General features: G+C 35.8%; 1 protein-coding gene across 4 annotated transcripts in view; it reads left to right on the forward strand.

The window, feature by feature from the left end:
* CARNMT1 (carnosine N-methyltransferase 1) overlaps positions 1 to 22,608 on the forward strand; it is a 47,074-nt gene extending 24,466 nt beyond the window's left edge. For all 4 annotated transcript variants that reach the window (XM_010587506.3, XM_064291220.1, XM_003407359.4 and 1 more), the window contains exons 4-8: positions 10,381 to 10,521; positions 11,291 to 11,469; positions 13,724 to 13,837; positions 19,129 to 19,232; positions 19,976 to 22,608. In XM_010587506.3, coding sequence (XP_010585808.1) covers positions 10,381 to 10,521; positions 11,291 to 11,469; positions 13,724 to 13,837; positions 19,129 to 19,232; positions 19,976 to 20,077 — 640 coding nt within the window. In that variant the 3' untranslated portion in view covers positions 20,078 to 22,608. The remainder of the gene's footprint in view (positions 1 to 10,380; positions 10,522 to 11,290; positions 11,470 to 13,723; positions 13,838 to 19,128; positions 19,233 to 19,975) is intronic.
* The last annotated feature ends 2,585 nt before the right edge of the window (positions 22,609 to 25,193 follow it).

Raw genomic sequence — 25,193 nt, forward strand, 5'->3', positions numbered from 1 at the left:
TAACTGCTGCTATTACTATTACTTTTACTTAGAATAGTAATAGTAGAATGTAGGCTTATGAAAAAAGGATGAATTAACTCTTAATGGTTTTTATAAGGTTGTTTTAAAAATAAAAGGATAATTTAAAAAACTTTTGGAATAGGTAAAACATCTTACAGGGTTCAAATTTAAAAGGTTTCAAGGATTATATTGTCTTTTTCCCATTTCTTTTTCCCAGTCACCCTATTCTCTTACTCAAAGCAGTGAATGTTGTTTCTTGTATATCCTTCCAAGGATATTTTATGCAGATATAAGTAAAGTGTATGTGTGTATTTTTTATACAAATGAGAACATATTATACTCACATACTTTATAACATATTTGGCAAATTGTTTTATATCAGGACAAAAAAAGCTTCATACTTTTTTTATAACTACATTGTTCTGATAGACTGGAATACTCATAGGGAACGTTTTCTGGGGGGATGTTTTTTGCAGTGCTGGATGTACGCTGTCAGTTTAGGAACTCGGCCCTGTCTGTACAGTGACACAGAGACTTGACTTGATATGTTTATGGATTATTGTTCTTTGGAGATTTTTATTATTGGAATAGTTATCCTGCTTGGACTACTTCTGAGATTTCATAGTTTACTTTTCAGTCTTCTTTGGGGAATGCCTTGCTCAGATATGATTATCTAGTTAACTTTTTCCATTCAGTTTTAGTATTCATTAGTTTTAAATATAGGTATAATGGTGGGCAAGATATATATAAACCCTAACTGAAGTGCACTGTAACACTTATCTAATTCTTTTTGCCATTTTTAGACTCTGGAAAAATTATGTATTTCTTCGTATATCAGTTGTTTTACTTGTTTAATTTAGATTGGTTTCCTTATAGTAGATAAGATGGACTATCAAAAAAATAAAAGCTAGTAAAATATAGCAAAGGCCATATCTGTATTAAAAGTTACAGCTTTGCCTTTTAAAAATAAAGAAAACCCAGGACCTTGAAGTTCCCTTGGGAAAAGGGATGTTAATTGTTGCCCTTCATAATCCAAGTTGGTTCTCAGTAAGTTCAGGTCAGCTTTGGGTCTTATGTGAATTTCCAGTGTTTTGGTTGTGCCATAATAAATAAGCACATGGGGATTTTACGTCTTTACCTTGAGGCTGGTTTTGACTCAAACTTATGTCCGCTAGTCTTTTGACGGTCTGTGTTCTTTTCTTTTCAAAATTTCAGTAAAGGCCTTTTCTAACTGAACTGTCTGTAAATGATATACTTACTGAAATGTGAAGAATTAACTATATTTGTAATCACTGAAATAATTTTCATGTGAAAACACATTTGTCTTATCAGTTTGTCCAATTTGTCCTGACTTAGAACCCTGATATGCCTGATCTTGGAAGCAAGAGCTGGAAACCCTGGTGGCGTAGTGGATAAGTGCTATAGCTGCTAACCAAAGGGTTGGCAGTTCGAATCCACCAGGTGCTCCTTGGAGACTCATGGGGCAGCTCTACCCTGTCATATAGGGTCGCTATGAGTCGGAATCAACTCGATGGCACTGGGTTTTTTGGGGAAGCACAAACAGCTTTGAATCCACAGATTGATTTAATTCTATAACAGGGTGTATTTGTTAATTAAGAATATGCCATTTTAATTGTTCTGAACATCAGATACCTCAGTAGTTATTACCTTTTGGGTTGTTTTTAAATTTTGCAGTCTGCTGTGGTGAGCCGTTGCTCACTGAAATTAAAATTAATATATGTGTATATTTTAAATTACACTATGGTCCTGGGGTTTTCTCAAATATGAACACAGGTCTATTTTAATTCTTCCTAATTGATGACCTAAAGAGTATGTATTGAGATTTTTGTTATTTTTCCAAGTGACTGTTGACTGATTTAATCACTGACCATTTAAAAATTCAGTGTTATGAAGAGTTGCTAAGGAAAGACAGGTTCTTAAGTTTTAGTTGTATCTGAAAGGAGAGATCACCACCATGTAGAATCACACTCTCTTACAAATCCCAAAAGCTTTTGGACTGTATGTTTTAGATCTTAATTTCATCAATCTATTTTATTTTAGAAGAATTTGAAATGATATTTTGTTTGTAGGAGAGAAGATCTGTTATGTCTTTGTATTTCAGTATATGTCTAAGCCTCAAAGAAGACTGATGTACTGCTGACTAGTCAAATAAATGTATGTTTTCTTTTATGTAGTTGGGCATTAGGAAAAAATATACTGAGCTTTAAAGAAACATCCACTTAGATTAAAATAAAGTGTATAAATATAAATTATACTTTATTAAAGGATCCTTTGTGCTAAAAGAAACCATTTTAAAAGAGACAACAGAGGAAGTGTAGACTGCCAAATAACACAGTATTAAGTTTAGTACTTTAGAGACTGAAAGTAGATTTCTTTCATTCTGAAAATCTTCCTAGACCGAAGATAAGTGTATATGTCAGATGTCTTTCAAATCAATATTTCAAGCTCCTACAAATCTAGAGTAATAACCCAGTGGAAAAACAATTCAGGACTAATAACCCAATAGAAAAAATGTAAATAGACAGTTCACAGAAAAGGAAATACAAAATGATTAACCTCATAAGGAAAATGCAAATGTAGAAACCACAAGATGTCATTTTCCATCTATAACATTGTAAAGATTTAAAAGTTACATAACTGTGAGGGTATGAGGAAACATACACATTGGAAGAATAAATTTGTAAAATCTTATGGACGACAGTTTGGCAATATACAGTAGTATCCCCTTATCTGCGGTTTTGCTTTCTTAGGTTTCAGTTACCCATGGTCAACCACGAACCAAAAATACAATAAAATATTTTGGGAAAAGAAAGAGACCACATTCACGTAACTTCTATTTACAGTATATTATTAGAATTGTTCTATTTTATTATTAGTTATTGTTAATCTCTTACAGTGCCTAATTCATAAATTAAACTTTATCATAGGTGTGTACCTATAGGAAAAAAACATAGTGTACGTAGCATTCAGTAGTTATCTCCAGTTTCAGGCATCCACTGCGAGTCTTGGAATATATCCCCACAGATAAGAGGGACTACTGTATTCCAAAATTCAAATGCATATCTTTTGACTGCAGTTTGACTTCTGGGCAGCTCTTCTATAGATCGACTTCTTCATGTGGAAAATTATTTATGCCTAAAGTCTTAATTGTAACATTGTAATAACAGAAAATTGGAAACAACTTCTAGCCCAAAGCAAACCCGTTGCTGTCAAGTTGATTCCAATTTAATCGACCCTGTAGGACAGAGCAGAACTGCCCGATAGGGTTTCCAAGGCTGTAATCTTTATGGAAGCAAACTGTCACATCTTTTTTCCTGAAGGGCGGCTGGTAGGTTTGAACCACTGACCTTTCAGTTAGCAGCCATGTGCTTAACCACTGCACCACCAGCGCTTCTTTTAGAAACAACTTAGATGTCCTTAGTTAGAGGATTTTGATAATTTATGGTATAGTCTTACAGTGGAATTGTTTATTCATTAAATAGAATAAGCAAGCTCTGTGCTGATGGGGAAAGAGCTTCAAGATGCTCTTCAAGAACAAGAGTAGGTCAGCAAACTTTCTTAAAGGGCCAGATGGTAAATATTTTAGGTTTTGCAGCAATTACATCTGTCACAACTACAAGTAGTCTCCAACTTCCAGGGTTTCATTCCATCAAAGTTGGTTCTGGCGTAAGTCGAATACTTCTTTTTTTTGTTTTTAGTTTTCATTATTATTGCCTTTTATTATCAGCATCTTTATAAATCCAATCTTTGGGGGTTGGAAACGTTACAAGTGAACATCTGAGAATGATAACATCAGGAAATTTTATGCTGCAACATTGTATGTAGTACATGTTACTAATGATAGGATGCACCCCCCCCCCCAAAAAAAAAGTATGGTCGTAAGTATGGTTTGCTGTAACTGAAATGCGTTGTAAGTTGGCAACTACCTGTACTCAACTCATGTTGTGGACATTCAGCCAGACAATACATAAACGAGTGGGCATACCTATGCTCCAGTAAAATTTTATTTACAAAAACATGTGGCTAGTCTGTGGGCCACAGTCGCTGACCCCTATATTAAATGAAGGAAGCAAAATGAAAAACTAGGTGTATAAACTGTAACAGAAAAAAATATATATATTAAGTATGAATGAAATACCGAAAGCTTAGAGCAGTGGGTTCAAATTTGGGGATATTTGGGAAAGACGTTGGGAAGAGTTGGGAAAGACTTCATAGATAAGATGGTACTTAAACTGAATTTCTATGGATATGGAAGATGAGAGAGCCTTTTCTGGGTTTGGTGAGAAGTCTGGTTGAAATACAGAGTTCTCTGCTGGGGATGGATAAAGAGGTAGGTATATTGGAACCACATTTTGAAGTGGCTAGACACTTGAATCCTAATTTCTAATCCATCGTTTTCTCCTTTGAATAAAAAAAACTATTTCAATACCCAGCTTTATTAAACCTTGACATTTTTCCACATGTTTCAAATCTTTGTTTTTTTGCATTTTTTTAAAAAAATGAAACATTACAGGTAAAGTTAACTGCCCTTCAGACCACCCAGATCACATTCCTTTTTAGACATAACCAGTAACATGAATTTGTTTTGTTATTTTATTCTTGTATTCCTGTATTAACTGCATATTTACCTACCCTGGTGGCACAGTGATTAAGTGCTACCTATGGCTGCTAACCAAAAGGCCAGCAGTTTGAATCCGCTAGGTGTTCTTGGAAACTGTGGGGCAGCTCTACTCTGTCCTATAGAGTCGCTATGAGCCGGAATCGACTCGACGGCAGTGGGTTTGGTTTTTTTGGTTTAAATAATGCATGGAAACCCTGGTGGTGTAGTAGTTAAGAGCTATGTCTGCTAACCTGCTAACAGGTCAGCTGTTCAGATCGACCAGGTACTCCTTGGAAACTCTATGGGGCAGTTGTACTCTGTCCTATAGTGTCGCAATGAGTCGAAATTGACTTGATGGCAGTGGGTTGGTTTGTTTGGTTTTTTTGGGGGAATAACACATGGAAATCCTGGTGGCGCAGTGGTTAAGAGCTACAGCTGCTAATCAACAGGTCAGCAGTTCGAATCCACCAGGCACTCTTTGGGAACCCTATGAGGCAGTTCTACTCTGTCCTGTAGGGTTGCTATGAGTCAGAATCAACTCTACGGCAGTGGGTTTCAAATAACACGTTGTATGTGTTTCTAAAGTTTATATATGATTTGTAATGTCACTTCATAATTATTTTTGCACAGTAGTATGTGTTTTTTTTTTATTTATCTGTATAGACTAGTGCTGTCCAATGGAAATATAATGCTAACTATGTATATACTTTTCAGTCTTCTAGTAGCCACTTAAAAAGGTAAAAAAGAAACAAATTAATTTTAATAATGTTTTAATTAACCCGGTAAATCCAAATTATTTCAATTTGTAATATCAATAAAATCATTAGAGGTATTTTACATTCATTTTTCATACTAAGTCTTTGAAACCTGGTTTTTGTTTTATATTTGCAACACATTTCAATTAGGACTGGCCACATTTTAAGTGTTCCAGAGCCACGTATGGTTAGTTACATGTTGTACTGGACAGCATTAGTAGAGAAACACATTGAATTCTGTGATTCAAAGAAAACCCAGCACTTTGGGTGCTTGAAAGTTGTGCATACTCTCAACACCAGGGGTCAGCCCGGTGTCACCAAGTTGACACAAGAGAAAGCATTTTGTGTGTTGGAGTTTGCTGAACTATCAACTGCAATGCAAAAATCTGTGTACAATACAGTAAACCTTTATCAAGAAAACACTTAACTGCTCTTAAAGTAGTTGAAGCAGAAAAGGTGAATGCAGATGTCATCCATGGCCTCTTCAGACACGCAGCACCCCTCAGCTCTGTCCTTATAGATGTACCTTCTTCATTTTTGCTTGTCTTGAGTAACTATTGAAACTTCTCCCCCAGTTACCCAAGATATCTCATTTGTAGTAAATACACTCTGCTTCTCAGTATTTAGACTTTATTAACTAGGTAAATTTTGTTTGCTTATTTTTGTTAAAAATCTCAAGTGGGCAGCATTTGTTTACTGAGCCACATATATCATGTGCCTCTATTCCTGGTTTTCTAATTTTCAGTCTGATTTAAAATCAGATCATCGTAAAGGTCTATACTTAAGTTTATATTTCTGTTATTTTCCATAGGAATGCCCTGACTTTATAAGAATTCATAATAGAAATTGCCATTTAGAGTGTTTCATACACATTAGAGGCTTGTTTTTTAAGATCTCTTCTATAAAGACCCATTGGAAAAAATCTCGCTGAGAATAAAAGTTTAGGAAAAAGTTCTCTCCATCTCGTACATTTGTTGCATGATTCTTGATCATTTTTCTAATTCTAAGAGGTTTGTACCTCTCTTGCCAAACCAAAAAAACTAAACCCATTGGTGTCAAGTTGATTCTGAATCATTGTGACCCTGTAGGACAGACTAGAACTGCCCCATAGGGTTTCCAAGGCTGCCACATCTTTTTCCTACAGAGTGGCTGGTGAATTCAAACTGCCGACCTTTCACTTAGCAGCCAAGCACTTAACCACTTCACCAGCGGGGCTCCTGTCCTCTTATATGCCAGTTGAAATCCTTTTTGTCATAATACAAATAATTTGTAGATTTGGAGCCCTGGTTGCATAGTGGTTAAGTGTTCGGGTGCTAACCATAAGGTTGGCAGTTTAAATCCACCAGCCGCTTTTTGGAAACCTTACGGGGCAGTTCTACTCTGTCCTGTAGGGTCGCCATGAGTTAGAATGAACTCAATGGCAGTGGGTTTGGTTTTGGTGTAGTAGTCTGTGCTAACTCAGTATATGCCCTTGATATATTCTGCATTCCATGGCTTGTTGATAGCCTTTTAATAGCAGTTTTATACAAGGTACTGTTAATATATTTTGAATACTTATTTTAGAAAAGGGCTTCTAAATCACCCTGATACTCATTATAGCTCAAGGATAAGCTTTAATAGATCATAAAGATATCTTCAGTATTTAAATATGTATCTAAAAATTAAGACTTGTTTATTTTTTTTTCCTATAACAGCTTTACTGAGCTATAATTCACATACCATACAACTCACCTAAACTGTGCAATTCAGTGGTTTTTAATATATCCAAAGAGCTGTACAAGTATCACCACTGTTCAGTTTAGAATATTTTGATCATTACCAGAAGAATGCCAAGGCCTGGGGGTGGGAAGACATTGGGGGAAAATACGGAGTGACTACTAAGAAAAGTATTGTTTAGTAGTCACTCCGTATTTTCCCCCAATGTCTTCCCACCCCCAGGCCTTGGCAATCACTGATTACTTTCTGTCTGTATAGATTTGCCTGTTCTGGGCATTTCATATATATGGAATCCTATAATATGTGACCTTTTGTGTATAGTTTATTTTACTTAGCATAATGTTTTCCAGGTTCATTCATATTGTAGCATGTATCAGAACTTTATTTCTTTTTATGGTTAAATAATATTGCATTGTGTGGATATACTATATTTTATTTCTTAATTGATGGACATTTGGGTTGTTTCTACTTAAGCTGTTATGAGTAATGCTGCTCTGAACGTTTGTGTACAGGTTTTCGGGTGGACATATGTTTTCATTTCTTTTGGATATATCCCTAGGAGTGGAATCACTGGGTTATATTATGCAAACTCATTGTTTAAGCTTGTTTATTTACTGAAATCTTTATAGACTTTATTTTAAACTGAAATATATTTCTAATAACTGAATTAACCAAAGTAAAAAGCTTCGCCTGATAAATTATTTTCTGTAACCAAAAAAAGCCAGGATTGTTTTTGTGTGGTTTTTAGGAGTGATGTTTTGGCGCTTTATTTTTTTCTGTGTGATAGTTATATACATACAGAAGTGTAGTTTTATTAAAATCAGAAGCTAGGAGTAAACTACCTTTACAGGAGCATTGTGAAGTGGTGTTTTAAAATCAAGGGCTTTAAGCCTTGTAATTTTTCTGCCATGACGTGGGGGTAGAGATTCTGATTCCCAAACCAGTTGCTGTCTAGTTGATTCTGATGCATAGCAACCCTATGGGACAGAGTAGAACTTCCCCCATAGAGTTTCCAAGGCACGTTAGCACCATGCCAGCAGTGCTTCTTAAAATTCTCATTAGTTAGGGAGAATTTGCTAATAGCCATAAAATTAACTTTCCGTAAGTTGCCAAAGTAAATGTTGGCACCATTTTTAAAACAACTTTCCCTTAAGATTTGCACGATTTCCGATTTCCACATAGTTAACTCTGCTGTGAGGGGTCATCAGCCATTTAGAAATTATTAGTGATTTTTTTTAATTTAAGATTTAAATACTGAGTTCTGGGTTATGCATTTACCTCCAAATCCCTTTTTCTGTATTGAATTCTTTTGATCAGATAATCATATTTTTTTAATTTTTAATTCTAAACTGAGAACAGCCATGGCGGGGTGGGGGAATCCATGTTTTGATTGGGCAAATGAAAGTTGAGGAAAGGAAGAGGTAACCCTGAGAGTGGGGCTTTTGGTATGTCTGATTAAAAAAAATAATAATAATAACGAAACCCATTGCCGTCAAGTTGATTCTGATTCCTAACGACCAAATAGGACAGAGTAGAACTGCCCCACGGGGTTTCGTAGGAACAGCTGGTGGATTTGAACTGCTGACTATTGAGGAAAGGAAGAGGTAATCCTGAGAGTGGGGCTTGTGGTGGGTCTGGTAGGGGTTAGAAAATAAGAGAAAGAGTGAGACCTGGATGAGTTGACACAGTGGCAGGTCCTTTACACAAAACCAAACCCATTGCCGTCAAGTTGATTCCAACTCATAGCCACTCCGTGACTCCTTTATAGAAGGGAGTATCAGTGGAGTCCTAGAGCTAGGAAGAAAATTTCAAATCCTAATGCCTGAACAAAGTGAGAGAATGTAGCTGTTCTTTTCACTAAAAAGTTAAAGTACACACACGCATATATATTGTGTATAATATGGAATGGGGAGAAAATATTCTATTTTAGTGAAAGCTGCTGTTCAGCACCTTGGCATCAGTTTGCCCATACCAAATATTAACAGGTGTGTTACTAATCATAACAGGTCTTTTTGTCAAATTTAGATTAGTTTTTAAATTTTTAACAAATTTAGTTTTATGTTTTTTTTTGGTATATGTAAAATTCAACAGTGAAACTAGATTTTCTTAAGGTTTTCATACAAACACAGGTTATATATATAGATTTATAAGATATAGGTATATAAGGTGAATGAAACAGACTGGGCAAATTCCCGTGTTATTATGTTTGTAAATGGGGTTTTTCAAAGTCCCACAGTTCTCTTTATTCTTTTTCACTGCAAAGTGGGAATTTCAAAGGCTATCAAATGGGCTGCTAATAAAATGCTTTGTTGCTCTTTGGAGCATTCAGTCTTAAAGACCACATAGTTTAAAGGTAAATAAGAGTTATACCTGGCAGTAGATTTGGAAAATGGGTTTGATTTATGAACCAAATTAGAGACTACAGACAATAGTGAAATTCCTTTTTAATTGACATGATGCCAGGTGATTATGCACATTTTTCACTGGTTGCTTATTAAGAATACCATCTTAGTTTCTTCAGGGCTGTACTGATTTGCCAGAATTCTTGAGGAAGGATGTAGCTTTGCTGAGGCTTTTGGCAGGTAGAAGGCAGATTTTACTGCAGAGGAAATGTGTGATGGCAGTGGGACTCTTAATAAATGGCGGCCATGAATTTGGTTGGAAACCTTTGGTTTGGTGTAATTGCCGTCATATGTGCGCAGTTAGAAGGCAGTTCTGTATTTTTCCCATGAAAACACCAACCCCCCGTAAAATTCTTTGGCCAACTGGAATATATAAGCTTCTAGAGATCCTTGACACATTAAAATCTACATACATTTAATTTTGTTACATAAACAGTTGCATTAAATATAGAATTTAGAAATAAAGTTATATGTTTTATTTTTTCATATGATGAAATAATCTGTTGAAACTCATCATATGTAATTAGAATCCCTTTGGGTTTTTGTTTTTTGGGTTAATGTGTTCCCAAGACAGTTGTTCAAGTGACAGCTATTAGGAATATGAGTGACTTTGTAAGTCTTCAAATGTAAGGCAGCTCCTTTTTTTCTGAAAAGTAATTTTGGGGGAATAAAATCTTTACCTGATATCTGGACATATGACAGTTCCTTATATCTCTTATTTCTTACCGATATTTAGAAGTATTTCACAATTTTAAGAGATCAGAGTCTTGAGAGAGCTTATTCTCAGATATTATCTAAGTTCTTAGTTATTAATGTGGATTTTGTGTTTTTTTGTTTTTTTCTTTTCCTTTGAGGGGTTGGACATAATTGCCTTATTTCATTTCAGGGATCCTTCTAAAGTAAATATTCTGGTACCTGGTGCTGGACTAGGAAGACTGGCCTGGGAAATAGCTATGCTAGGTTATGCTTGTCAAGGAAATGAATGGAGTTTTTTTATGCTCTTTTCTTCCAACTTTGTACTCAACAGGTATTTAATTTACTTTTTGCTGGAAATAGTAATTTCTCAGAATCAGATTGACATACCTATTTTTTGAGCAGTTCTGAATTTGAAGATGAGAACATAGTGCTTGATTATGATGTATATCGTATTTCTTTTGTTAAAATCAAATTGCTTATAAAAATGGCCACTTTCATCAATTGCCTAGTTAACAGAAACCTAAAACGGGATGGGTAAGTGATGTTTTAGAAAGCGATTGGGCATTCTATGAAACCGACACGATTCTGTGCAGAATTATCAGGACTGATGATGATGCAGGAAGGAGAACTTTCTCGTTGTTCCTTACATTTCCTCACCCCTTTAATTGTTTCTTTAGTGGAAGAAGAGTTCAGTGTAGCAATCATAACTTTTTTCCCTTAATCACGTTCTTATTAAATGGCCACGTTTGCTCAATGACTTGAGGTGGAACGATCCCTAATAATTTTTAAGGCCTTTTTGGGAAGGTAGCGGGAAAGGTGTCATTTTTAAAGCCAGAAGAGGTGTGTTAGAGAAAAAAATCAATGGCTGCCTTTTAAAAAGTTAAACAGTACATATTTTTTTGTCTTTTAATCCATGATTGGTTGCTCATCTACATGTGTAGGCACATTTTGAAATAATTGGCTAGGGGCAGGGATAACACTTTAAGTAGTAATGAATTATATAAAGTAAACCTTCAGTCAAAGAGATAAGATTTTAGTGTTTAAAGTAGATTTTCTCTTGGAAAATTGTTAACACCAAATTCCATGTTTATATTTTACAGATGTTCTGAAATTAATAAATACAAGCTTTATCCCTGGATCCATCAGTTTAGCAATAACCGGAGATCAGCTGATCAGATTCGACCAGTCTTTTTTCCTGATGTTGACCCGCACAGTCTTCCTCCTGGTTCTAACTTTTCTATGACAGCAGGAGATTTTCAGGAGATATACTCAGAATGCAGTAAGTCGTAAGCAAGCATTTTAAAGATCTTTTCCTTTATTCTGAACTTAATGAGCTAATTTTAAGTTAAACCAACGTGTTGTTCACTCATTTTGATATCAGAATATAAGGTGTATATTTTAGTGACACTTTAGAATATCTTCAAGGCCCTATACAAGGCATGGATAGGTAATAAAAAGAAGTACAGGATACCTGCAATCAAGAAATTTAATCTGTTGGATCTGTTACTATAAGACAGCAAAACAAAGTTCAGGTGAGTAAGGAATGTTACAAAGTTGAAAGTAGGTTAGTGTGAGAAGGGAGCCCTTTGCAGACAGACCATGAGGCGAAGGGAAGGGAGAAATGGCGTTCCAACCAGGCAAAGCTACAAAGGTAACTGGGGAGGCAGAACAGCCTGCCTAGAAGGAAAAGTGACCTTTGTTTGGGAATTTAATGGGAGATACAGCTGGAAAAGGAACCCCTGGGTGGCACAAATGGTTTGCGCTGGGCTACTAACTGAAAGGTCGGTAGTTCAAATCCATTGAGCAGCACCATGGAAGAAAGCCCTAGTGATCTCCTTCGATACGATTGCAAGCATTGAAAACCCTATGGAGTGTAGCTCTACTCTGACACACAGAGGGTCATCATGAGTTGAAATCAACTCGACAGCAATAGGTTGTGGCTGGAAAAGTAAGTTGATGCCAGGTTATGGAGGACATTTACAATCAGGCTATGAAGTTTGAACTTTAAGGTAGCAAATTGTTGAAATTTTTGTTAGGCAGTAGGGAAAGACAGGTGGTAATGCGGAAAGGGAAGAGAGGGATTGGCAATAAAAGAAAAAGTAGCATGCTGCAGGGTTAGCAAGATCATTTATTCAGTAAATATTAGTTGAGTACCTCCACAGTACCAGGTGTGTCCTAGACATTGGAAAGAGAGTAGCAAGCAAAAACACATACCCTGTCTATAGGGAACTTACGTTCTAGTAGAGGGAGAAGAGCAGTAACAAATATCATATTGTGACAAAGAAAAATAAAGCAGGTTAAAGAGGATATAGAGTGACTGAGGAGGGACTGCTGTCATAGAGTTGTCAGGGAAGTCCTTCCTAAGAGCAGAAATTAAAAAAAAAAAAAAAAAAAGTTAACCAGATGACCTCAAGACAGTAAAGAGATCATTCAGATATTTTGGACAAAACATTCCAGACAGAGAAAATGGCAAGGGAAGAGGCTTTGTTGTGGAGAATGTGCTTTTTCTGCTCTAGGAAGGGCAAGAGGGTCACTTTGGCTGGAGTGTAGTAAGTGACCAGAGTAGTGGTGGGAGATCAGGTTGAAGGTCTGGTGAGGCAGACTTTCAGGCCACAGCAAGGACTTGGAATTTTATTCTGAGAGGTGGGAAGCCATTGGAAGGATTGGAACAGGGAAGGAACAAGATCGTGAAGTTTTTGTTTATTTTTTCTCTAAACTCAGATTGGGAAAACTTGTACTCTTCAGGTAGAATGGGAAAGATGAAAAATGTGAGGTAGTGGGGATTGTTAGGAAACAAGGTCTCAAAAATAGAGAAATAATGGAAAACGTCATTTAAAAAAGCAAGTATAAATGATTTTCTTCTGGAGCACGGTTTGAGAGGTATTGCCATTTCTAGGCATTGAAGGTGATCCTCAATTAGATTACATGCCTTTATTGTACTAGCCTGTACAGATACCATACTTTAAATTCAGTTTCCTGTAACTGCCAGGCCACAGCCTCCAAGAGGTAAATATAGCATTTGCTGCAGGGTGCCAACCCACTGTTTCCAGCTGCCCCATCCTCCTTTTTCACCTGTGATCATCCGAAATAGCGCACTCATTTCTCAGTGAGCAACACGTGCGTGAGTTCTTTCAGAAATCTACCAGAGTTGGTTGCTGTGTTTTAAATCATAATCTGAAAATTCAAGTGACTGTTTCATCTTAACTGATTTTAAATGAAGACTAGAAGCTGAGTAGGTTAGAAACAAAAGTCTTAAGTGTATCATTTGGTAAGAAATCTAGTAATATATGCTATCAAAATGATTTCCAGATTGATTACTTTATTGGATTATTATTGAAACCCTTATGAATTAAAGTATCTCCCATATATGGTTATTTTGTTATCTTGATTATAGTGTTGATAGGAAGGTTTTAGTTTCTGTATCCCTGCAGTTGAATGAAATATTAATGCTCTGCAAGAGGTAATTGGTAAAATTGTAGAATTAACTAAAGAAAAAGAAAAATAACACCAGTTATTTAATTTTTCTTGAATAGATACCTGGGACTGTATTGCTACCTGTTTCTTCATAGATACAGCTCACAATGTAATTGATTATATTGATACAATATGGAAAATACTCAAGCCAGGTGGAATTTGGATAAATCTAGGTAAGTTCTTCAATACTCATAGATGTTTTAAAGAATATTATACATTAATCTGAGTGTATAGCTCTTCCACATTTGGTAACTTCATTGTACCAAATGTTCATGAAAGGTGTAATTATGCTGCGCATCTTTTAAAAACTGTGCATCCCAGTGGTGATACACCCAAAAGCATTGTAAACCCAAAATGCTGTATTATGGTAAAAAAAAAAAAAAAACCTCCAACCAGTTGCTGTTGGGGCAGTTGTGACGCATGGCAACCCCATGTGTCTTCTAGTAGAACTGTGCTCCGTAAGGTTTTCATGGCTGTGACTTTTTGGAAGCAGATCGCCAGGCCTTTCTTGCAAGGCACCTCTGGGTGGGTTTGAAACACCAGCTTTTGTGTTAGTAGTGCCACCCAGAGACCCTTGTATTATATTAGTTGTATTATTAGATTAGTCTCATAGAAGTCTTAATTTCAAGGTGTACTAATAATTAATCTGTAGGTAATCATTCCTATATCTTTCCCTCCTCCACACCACTGAAAGTAGTAGTCGCTGCTGTTTAAGAAGAGGGTGTTTTGTTTTTTTGTGTAATGAAACATTTAGGGTAAAGATCTTACCTATCCCATGGACCCCATCTCCCTAGTACATCCACATACTGTGGAAAACATAAGTGCCATAATTTGTGATTACCTTCAATGGTGCAGTGGTTAAGAGCTTGGCTGCTAACCCAAAAGGTCAGCAGTTCGAACCCATTGGCCGCTCCTTGGAAACCCTGTGGGGCAGTTCTGCTCTGTTCCGTAGGGTCGCTATGAGGCAGAATCAACTTGACAGCAACGGGTTTGGTTTGATTTGCTTTTAGTTTATGAAAGAATAGAGATGTTATTTATGTAAAAAAGTTCTTTACTGCATCCTACTGCTAGGCGCAAGACGTATATGACATGGTCCCTCCCATCCAGAGGCTAAGGGAAATTGCCAGTTTTTCCTCTTTAAAGGGAGAATAATGCTAATATCATCAATATACTTGTCTTTTTTAGTGAGATACGTAGTTTATGTCATAAAAGACATCAAGGCTAGAATATAAAGCTTTTCAAGATAAAAGTTTTGTGTTACTGTGCATAAAGGGACAGCTATACATTGTTTTGAGTTCATGCCTTCACCACTGGTGTAGTTGCTGGGTTCTGTCGCTGTCTTTGTAATGGTTTGATTTAAAAGTCACCTAGGGGAACTCTTCCTAAGTAATGACTGAAAGATACTATCTGCCACGTATTTGTTCACTGTGAGTTTGGCACTATGTTAGCCCCCACCAGGCGCTCTTTGGAAACTCTGTAGGGCAGTTCTACTTTGTCCTGTAGGGTCATTATGAGTTGAAATCGACTCGACGGCAGTGAGTTTTATAAATAACTCATTTAATCTCCAAACAACCCTATGTTGAACTGGTATTATTGCTCTTTTATAGTTGAAGAAACTGAGGCTTGGAATTAAATAACTTGCAGAAAGTTTCCATACTTTTTGTGTGGCAGAGATAGGCTCCCAAACCAGATTTAACTCTCTGAATGCCTAACCAGTTAGCTCTACAGGTTCACCCTGTATCAGTTTATAACTACACATTAATGTGACCCCATATTTATGTGTTTAAAAATTTTAGCTTCAGTTTTACTGAGTTATGGTAAGGTTTTGTGTATTTCCAAATCATTCAACTTAACTTTCATAGAAACAACTTTCTTTTTGAAATTTTATTTCATTGGCTTACTAATGTTCTATTAGGTTATGTAATGATAATTTTAACTGCCTGGAAGAAATAAACTTGGCTCTTGGTAAGCACACGGATAATAGCAGACGTCCTTGAGCACGGCCTGTGATCAATCATGGGCATCACAGGCAGTGGTGCACGTTGGTTAATAGGAGGTCAGTTAGGAGTGCTTCCACTTTTCTCACCATAGAGTTTCAAAACAATCTTGAGAGTTGGAATAATGGAGTGACACAGCCCTTAAAATAGTTGTTTGGAAAGTTAATACTCCTTTGCATATGTAAGTTCAAGAATGTAAAAAAAATAATTATCTCATATTAGTGTTCCCTTAAATAATGGTGTGCTTCAAGTATCTGTTTATCTTTTTAGTGCTTTTTACTTTTTATGCCATGTACTTATTCTTTACTCCATGTTACTCCTACTCAATTCCATGGTTTCTCCTATTTATTCAATTCTCAGTCCGTTATTTCTGGTGCAAATATTTCTTCTATGTTCTAAGCCAGTATATCCAACTTGGATGCACCACAGATACTTCAGGTCTGTCTCTCTCAAGAAAATCTTGCCCATGCCTCCAATACCTCTTCTTTTCCATTATCTACTTGGATTTCCCCAACCAGAAACCTGGAGTCTTTTACCCCTCTTCTTCCTCACCATCTGCATCTAGCTAGTCTAGAGGCTGGATCTCTTAAAGCTCCTTAATTGCTCTTGAATCTTTCTACCCCAGGGTTTCTCAGCCTCAGCTCTATAGACATTTTGACTGGATAATTCTTGGGTGGGGCGGGGAGGGGGTCCTGTTCTATGCATTTTAGGATATTTAGAAATAGCCCTGGCTTCTACCTACCTCCCCAGTTATAACAATCAAGAATGTCTTTAGACTTTGGCAAAGGTCCCCTGGGGGGGCAAAATTGCCTCCAGCTGTGAACCTTTGCTCTAACCTCATGTCACTATCTTAGTTTAAGCCCTCATCATTGCTTGCCTGGATTACTGCAGTAGTTCCCTTAAGGATATCCCTGCTACAAGTTGTCTTCAACCTCTACCCCCCAGTCAGCTCCCAAGTTGCCACCAGAGTAATCTTCCCAACATGCAAATCTGTCCTTTTCAAACTCCCGGCATAAATTTCTGGTTTTTATGATAACCTAAACCCTTCCAGATTCTATACAAAGACTTGAGATATTGTCTTGCATTCCCTTTTCTCTTTATTTTCTACTTTTAGATTAGATTTTCTTTTAAATTGCTCATCCTGTCTCCCCTCCGCTATTCTGAAAGTTATACACTTAGTTTCTAGTCTTTTAGCGGTTATCTTAGAAATGATAACGTACATATATAACAAGCGTAAGGTTAGTCAGTTCCTTACCTTCCATTCAGATATACAAGAGTCTTCTTTTATCCCTCTTAAAGTATTACATTTACATTTTAAATTAATGTTTTATTTAGTATTTATTTAGATTTGCCTACATATTTATTGACTACTTTTTTTTTTTTACTTTTATTCCTTCTTGTATTTCTGACCTCATATCTAAGATCATTTTCCTTCTTCTAGAAGCACTTCCTTTAGAATATCCTTCAGTGAAAGTTTTTCTGGTGACTAAGTTGCTTGGTTTTTGTTTGAAATTATGTTGTTCTTATTTTTTATATAAATATATATATTTAAAAAACTTCATTGTGAAATAATTCAAACTTACAGAAAAGTTGAAAGAATAGTATAAAGAACTCCCATATACCCTTCACCCAGCTTTACCAATTTTTGGCATTTTGCTACGTTTGCTTAATCATTCTCTCTTTTTCTCATATACGTATATAGACACCATGACCTTTTATTACAGAGTAGTTACGTGTATATGACATTCAGTTACATAGTCATAGTATAAATATCAAAATCAGGAAATTTAACAGACTGTGTTCAGATTTCTCCAGGTATCTCAATAAAATCAGGCTGCAAATCTACCATATGGCTAAACCATGATTTACAGCGTGTGTGGATTTTTTTTTCCCTCTTTTGAGCCCCTGTCTTCGTAAGCACTAGGTCAGCTTTTCCTGGCATCCTGAAGGATGGCCGTAAAGTTTGCTTTTATTTACTCTTACCTTAAAGATAGCCCTTAAGATTCCTACCATACTGTTGGATGATCTGCCAGACTCCTCACACCTTTGGTGGGCTCAGGGCTTTGTCTTCTGTCGCCTGACTGGAAGAGTTTGTCAGATTGCCAGTAGCTTTCATCTAGGTAATCAGATACCCTCGGGGTAACAGTAGCCATCTAGATTTACCTGTGGTTAATTCTATGAGTTTTTAGTAGTTTCTAACTAGCTTGGCAACATCCTGTTCTTTTAAGATTTAAAAAAAAATTTTTTCATAAGCCAGTTTCAGTTGTTTTCAATAGGAGAGTTGGTCTGAATGATCTAACCTGCCTTTATAGGAAACAAAATTCCTTTATGTATTTCTGTATTTTGATCTCTTTTACAATGAGTTTTATTTTTTAATTCTGTAGGAATATATATATATGTAACAGAGAAGAAAAGCCAAAGTCCATAAGAGAAAACTTAAGCCAGAAGTGAACTACGCAGAAAACATAAATTTACAAGTTATAAAAGAACAAACATAAATGACCAATGTACATGAAAAAAATGTTCACCCTTCCTGCTTGTCAAATAAATATTAATGAGACCCAACTTTTACTGATCATATTGGCTACATGTTTTAAAATGTTACTTAAAACTTTGATAAGGTACAGTGAGCTAGGTATGTTCATACCTGCCAGTGGGGTATAAAGTGCTACGGCAGAGTCAGTGATTTCCCATGGCACATGGTTAGTAGGTGTTAGAGCTGGGCTATGAACTGTGTACTTAAAAAGACATCTCTACCATCACCTCCTCCTTCCAGGAAGCCTTCTCTATAACTTACCCCTCCTTCACACACTTTTCTACGCAGAGGACCCGTCTCTGTTTTCCCATGATATCTAGTTTATATCTGCAGTTTTGCATTCATTTAATGGAGTTTTAATTATAGTATGCCTTAGGAATTTGGGGACTTAGCATTTCTGATTCAGCTATCTCTTCAGAAGCTCAGGAGCTACAGGTATAAGTGACATGTGAAGAATCACATGCAAGGCTGGTATATCAGAGGGACTCGCTCCTCATGAGGGTAAGTGCAGCACGGGAATGTCAGTTACTGGACCAGAGTTTGAAAGGTCCTGATAAGTATCCCTGAGGAATGTAAAGGTTCTTTACATCTGTTTTTTATGTCTGTCTCATTCACTAGTCTCAACTTCTTTAGTATATGAAAAAAACAATTCCCATCGAGTCAGCTCTAACTAAGGTGACTCCACGTGTGTCAGAGGAGAACTGTGCTCCACAGGGTTTTCAGTGGCTGATTTTTCAGAAGTAGATTGCCAAGACTTTGAGGAGAGCTCGAAATTGCAACCTTTCTGGTAGTAGCTGAGCCCGATAAGCGTTTGTACCACTCTGAGACTTCCTTCAGTATAGAGACCAACTTGGAATTCAGGCTGACATAGTTACTAGTGTAAACTGAATGTAAATTCAAGTAATTAATTTATAGTCTCTTTAAACCATAGGTCCTCTGCTGTACCATTTTGAAAATTTGGCAAATGAACTTTCTATAGAATTGAGCTACGAGGATATAAAAAATGTTGTTCTGCAGTATGGATTCCAGGTAGAGGTAAGGATAAAATGAAGTATAGGCAAAGTTTAATTTTCAAAGTACTTAAACAAGATGGTGATGTTACCGTACTTTTGGCTTTATCTCTTCTCTCTTTTGTCATATGTAAGGTGAAGATAATACTTAGCCTTCAGAATTATAAGGGTTTGGGATAACATGTATGTAAAGGGCAAACTACAATCCTTGGTGTTACAGTACATCAGTAAATGATAGCTGATCACTTTTATATTTGCCTCTGTAGACTTCGACTCAAGGATACCAAGTAGATTAGACTCTGGGGAAGCAGACAGGGAGCCAGGAGTACTTTCCACTATACGTCCTTTTGTAGTGTTTGATCTTTTCTTTTATCATGTGCATTATTATAGGGTTTTATGGTACTTTGAGTATTGTGTTCTAGTTGTACATTTATTTAGAAGCATTCTATTCCTTTGTAAAAAAAACATCAGATTTCTTTAAAATAAAGAGAAGCAATATATTACAATGTTTTAGAATTCAAGCTGTGGAATTAGACTGTCTGAGTTTGAATCCCAGTTCTGCCACTTTCTATTAGCAGTGTGACCTTGGGTTTATAACCTGTCTGTGCTTCAAATTCTTCTTTGTAAAATGAGATTATTAGTAGTACCAGCCTTACAGGGGTAATAAATGAATAGACAGAAAATGCTGAAAATAGTGACTGCCACTTACATGTGCACAGTATTATAACAGTGGTGTTATCATCATCTTAACTATTATTTGTATTGTAGGTGGAAAAAGAATCTGTCTTGTCAACATATACTGTGAATGATCTCTCCATGATGAAATACTACTACGAATGTGTCTTGTTTGTGGTTCGTAAACCACAATAGTCTCAAGTGATATCACCAGGCAAGAAATTTAATAAGAGTAAATGCTGAAATAAACAACTCAAAATCAACTCTCAGTAATGACAGGACAAGACCTCAAATCAGTGGTGCCTTCTTATTCCTAAAACAATTTAGAAATAGCATCTATTTTCTTAGTATGTGTCCATTGCTTTTTCAGAAATATGCTATGCCATGCAAATTTGTGTTAAACAAGTGAAATGGAGGAAATGTCTTTAAGTACGCTTTTTCTTTGAAGTGCAGAGTTGTATCAGTTGGAAAAAACCTTATTTCCAGTGTCCTCATTAAGCTGTGCTGTTGTAAGCCTGTCATATTAATGACTAATAGTATTGAAGCCCATAATAATCTCCTTTTTTGAACATGTTATGTTTTAGAAGTGTCTGCAGATCCTCTTTCACAGTCAGCATCTAGAATTGGGACTTTTGTTCAGTCTGGACCTAAGCAGTCTATACGTGTGTGTCTATTCTTTTATCATTCAAATTATTTTTTTCTAGCTCAGCTGAACTTAAGAGAAGCATCAAACATTTCATTCTTATAAAATGCTGAATTTAATAGCATCACAGGCCAGTAACCTGAGAAATTAATGTCTCTTGGCCACACTCAATTAAACATTTTTTGAAAACATTCTTATTATTGAGTCACTTTGAAATATTTGAGATCTCAACATCCTAAGTGAGGCACAAGCCTTTGGTAAAGGTAGTGCTAATAAACTGGGAAAATAAGAATAAAATTTGCCCACTCAAAATGTATGACTCAAATTATAAATGAATACAGTTTGTCAGTGTGATGTTTACAATGATGTCTTTTCTTAGATTATCTGGATTATAAAAGCAAGCACTTTTTTTCATTAAAACAATTAATATACTAGTAAAAACTGTCATAATGGTATCAATGTGAGGAAATTTTGAATATGAAATTCAGGGATAAATTACTGCCCGTGGTCTGTCTTTAATATTGTATAAGCAGCAGCCATTCATGTAATTTCAGAGTAACACCAGTTTTATTCCCTGAGAGCTGGAGCTTGAACAGTGCATGCTGCTTTAAATTTCTACCTCTAGAAGATCTGTATTGGAGAGTTGCCCTTTGTATTTTTATATGTTTATTACTCTGTTTCCGATAGCTTGGAAAGTAGAGATGACTAATTTAACATTTTAATTTTTTCTTGGAGAAAAGGAAGTATTCATGTTGAATATTTTCGCAGATGATTGTGATTGAATTAAATGACCTCTGTGGAGATTTGGTGTAATCCAGATGGACTTAATCACAATAATGTGCTGGTAGGATAAATGACATTTTAAAAATAGAAACACTTGTAAATCTGTAGACCTTTGCTGTCATTTGGGTTGAGGGAGTCACTACATGATTTGGTATCTTACTAGTAGGACCTTTTCTGCATATAGGCAGGGAGATCTTGTGGGCTTTACTCCCATTTTGCAGTAAACAATTCTCTGGAGTTAATTTGACTTGTCAAATTATGGAAGTCTGTAACCTGCGGGGTTTTTTTTAAATAATTTCTTTTTTGTGTGTTCTTTCAGTATTTGGCAGGTGTTCATTTGGTAGGAATTCTCATTACCTACATGAATGAACTTGAAATTAATTGCAAGGGAAAAGAAAACAAAATAATACTTGGTTTTTAGAGAGAAAAGAAACGTAAAGGAGCCCCAATAATAAGTATTCAGAGAAATCCATTGAAAAGAAAGAACGGATGCTGTTTTTGAGTAATTTAAAATGTTTTATTCACTGACTAGTATTTACTTTTTTACAACTTCTATCAAAGCAAATGATCCTTGTTTTTCTAATCAAGACAAAAACAGATCAAGACCAGTGGTTAGGCTTTATTTCTTAAAATTCTTTTTGCTATCAGGATTTATTCTTTAATAACGTTACTTATATTTCTAAATTATAGCTTATATTTTTGTTAAATCTGAAATCAGTTATTTAATTTGTTTTTAATTTCTCCTTTATATCATAAATTTTAAATATGTTCTACACAAATTTGCATCACTTTTTTCTTATAACTTTTGCAGTTAATATATTCTAAACTTGAATGTGGTATCAATCAATAATAGAAGTGTCATTGGAGGGTTTATTTAATTTTGCATTTCTTACGTTTAATCCTAGCTTCTTAAGTATGTAAGTCTTAAAAAAAAAAAAAAATTTTTCCCCAAATTTGCTCTATCACAGATGTTTTCATTTATTTTCATAAGGTGGAGAAAATAAGTCATTGTGCTTGCTTTTTACCTTTTTTTTTTAATTACCATAAGCTGAAGCAGTGTAGGTTAGGATATGTTAATCAGGTGAGCAAGGTGGAATATGAAACATGAAGAGAAGCTGTATAAATCACAGTATAAAATTATGAAGTTTGGGAACTGTAAAATGTACTGTATATGTTATTCTAGAAGTTGCCACAAAGGCTGAATTGGAAGCTTCATGTCTGCATGAAATTTCCTATATTTTTAATGTGTATGATGGACTTAATTTTTCTTGAATATTAAAGTCTGCCAATTGCTACGAAATCATATTTGCTTGGTTGTTTCCATCTAAGTTAGTGATAACCATAGACATGGGAATTTTAACTAAGTGACCACATCTACTTTTGAACTGTGGAATTAGCCTACTCGTGTCTGCTTCTAGCAAGTCAATAATATGATTAGCTGGCATTTGAGCGTACCAGGCCTTATACTCTTTTCACTTTTTCTTCAAGTTAACTGTAATAAAGTTGGAATCTCCCAAGAAAAAAGATTAATCTCGATCTTTAGTTTTGTTTAATAATAGAAAATTATGTGAGAGAAACAATTCTACTCTTTCCCACTTTCAATAATAAATAGAGCATCTAGACAGAAGATCAGTAAGGAAATAGCTGATCATTATCACTGAACAACACACTATAAATCAACTGAAGGAGCTCTGGTGGCACAACAGTTAAACACTTGGCTAGTAACCAAAAGGTTGGTGGTTTGAACCCACCCAGGGGTGCTGCAGGAGAAAGACTTGGTGAGCTGCTTTAGTAAAGATTACAGCCAATAAAATCCTATGGGGCAGTTCTCCTCTGTCACATGGGATCGCTATGAGTCAGAATCGACTCGATGGCACCCAACAACATAAATCAACTAGGCATTATGGACATATACAGGACACAGTATCCAACTATGACAGAAATAACATTTTTTCTCAAGCGCACATGGAACATTGTCTAGGATAGACAATATGTTAGGTCACAATACAATTCTCAATAAATTTAAAAAGATGGAAATTATACACAGTATCTTCTACCACAGCGGAATGAAACTAGAAATCAATAACAGAAGGAAAACTAGAAAATTTGCAAATATGTGGGAATTAAACAACACATGCTTAACCAACCAGTGACTAAAAGAAAAAATCACTAGGGAAACTAGAAAATACTTGAGACAAAATGAAAGCACAACATACCAAAATTTAGGGGCTGCAGCAAAAGCAGAGCTTAAAGTAAAATTTATCATTGTAAATGCCTACATTAAAAGAACGATCTCAAATCAGTTACCTAACTTTATGTATTAAATACCTAGAAAAGATGAGGAAACTAAACCCAAAGCCAGCAGAGGTCAGCAATAGTAAAGATTAGAACAGAGAGAAATGAAATAGAGAAGAGAAAACCAAAAGAATCAAAAAAGCCAAAAGTGAATTATTTGAAAAGACCAACCTAATTGACAAGCCTTGGGCAGACTAAGAAAAAAAGAGACGATGCAACTAAAATTAGGAAGGAAAGCAGAGACGTTACTCCTGACCATACCAAAATTCAAAGGGCTTATAAGACAATACTCTGACCAATTAATTGTGTGCTAACAAATTAGATAATCCAGATGAAATGGACAAATCCCTAGAAACACAAATTACCGAAACTGATCCAAGAGGAAATAGAAAATCTAAACAGACTGGTAACAAGAGATTAAATCAGTAATCAAAAACCTCTAAACAAAAGTGCAGGGCCAAATAGATTGGTGAATTCCAGACAACATTTAAAGATGAATTAATACCAATCCTACTCCAGCTCTTCCATAAATGGAAAGAAACACTTCCTAACATATCCTATGAGACCAGTATAAACCTGGTACCAAAGCCAAAGATAGCACAAGAAAATTACAGAATGTGATTTATGAATCCACAAAGTACTAGCAAACTAAATCCAACAGAACATTAAAAGGATTACGCACTATGACCCAGAGGCACTTATCCTAGGAATGCGAGGGAGGTTCCGCATCAGGTTGTTCAATGTGATATATTAATAGAATGAGGAAAAAACAATACATAATCATCTCAATAAATGCAGAAAACACATTTGACAAATTCAACACACTTGGTGATACAGACACTCAGCAAACTAGGAATAGAAGGGAACTTCCTTAACGTGAAAAATGGCATTTATTAAAAACCCACAGCTAACATAGTCAATCATGGAAAACGAAAGCTTTTCAAACACAAGCTACCAGCTGGGAGAATATTGTCAGAAACCATCTATCTGATAATCTAATAACCAAAATACATATAAAGCTTAACAAAAAGGCAAACAACCCAGTCAAAAAAGGGGCAAAGTTCTGGAATAGACATTTCACAAAAGAGGACATTCAAGTGGCTACCAAACACATGAAAAGATGCTCAACATCATTAGCCATTAGAGAGATGCAAATCAAAAACACAATGAGATATTTCATTCCCAGCAGGATGGCTAAGATAAAAAAATAACGAATGTTGGCAAGGATGTGGAGAGTTTGAAACATCCATTGCTGGTGGGAAGGCAAAATGGTACGGCCTTGCAGAAAACAGTGTTGCGGTTCCTCAAAAAACTAAAGATAGAATTATTATCTGATCCAGCAATTCCACTCCTGGGTATATACCCAAAAGACCTGAAAGCAGAGAGACAGATACTTTCATACACCAGTGTTCATTGCAGCTGTATTCACGGTAGCCAAGAGGTGGAAACAAATGTTCAACAACAGATGAATGGATAAACAAAAATGTGTATACATACAATGGAATACTACTCAGCCAGGAAAACGTGAAGTCTTGATGCATGCTACCGTATGAACAGAGCTGGAAGACATCATGCCGAGTGAAATAGGTC

The sequence above is a fragment of the Loxodonta africana genome, chromosome 9 (assembly GCF_030014295.1).
Source record: "Loxodonta africana isolate mLoxAfr1 chromosome 9, mLoxAfr1.hap2, whole genome shotgun sequence".
In the NCBI taxonomy this organism is placed as follows: Eukaryota; Metazoa; Chordata; class Mammalia; order Proboscidea; family Elephantidae; genus Loxodonta; species Loxodonta africana.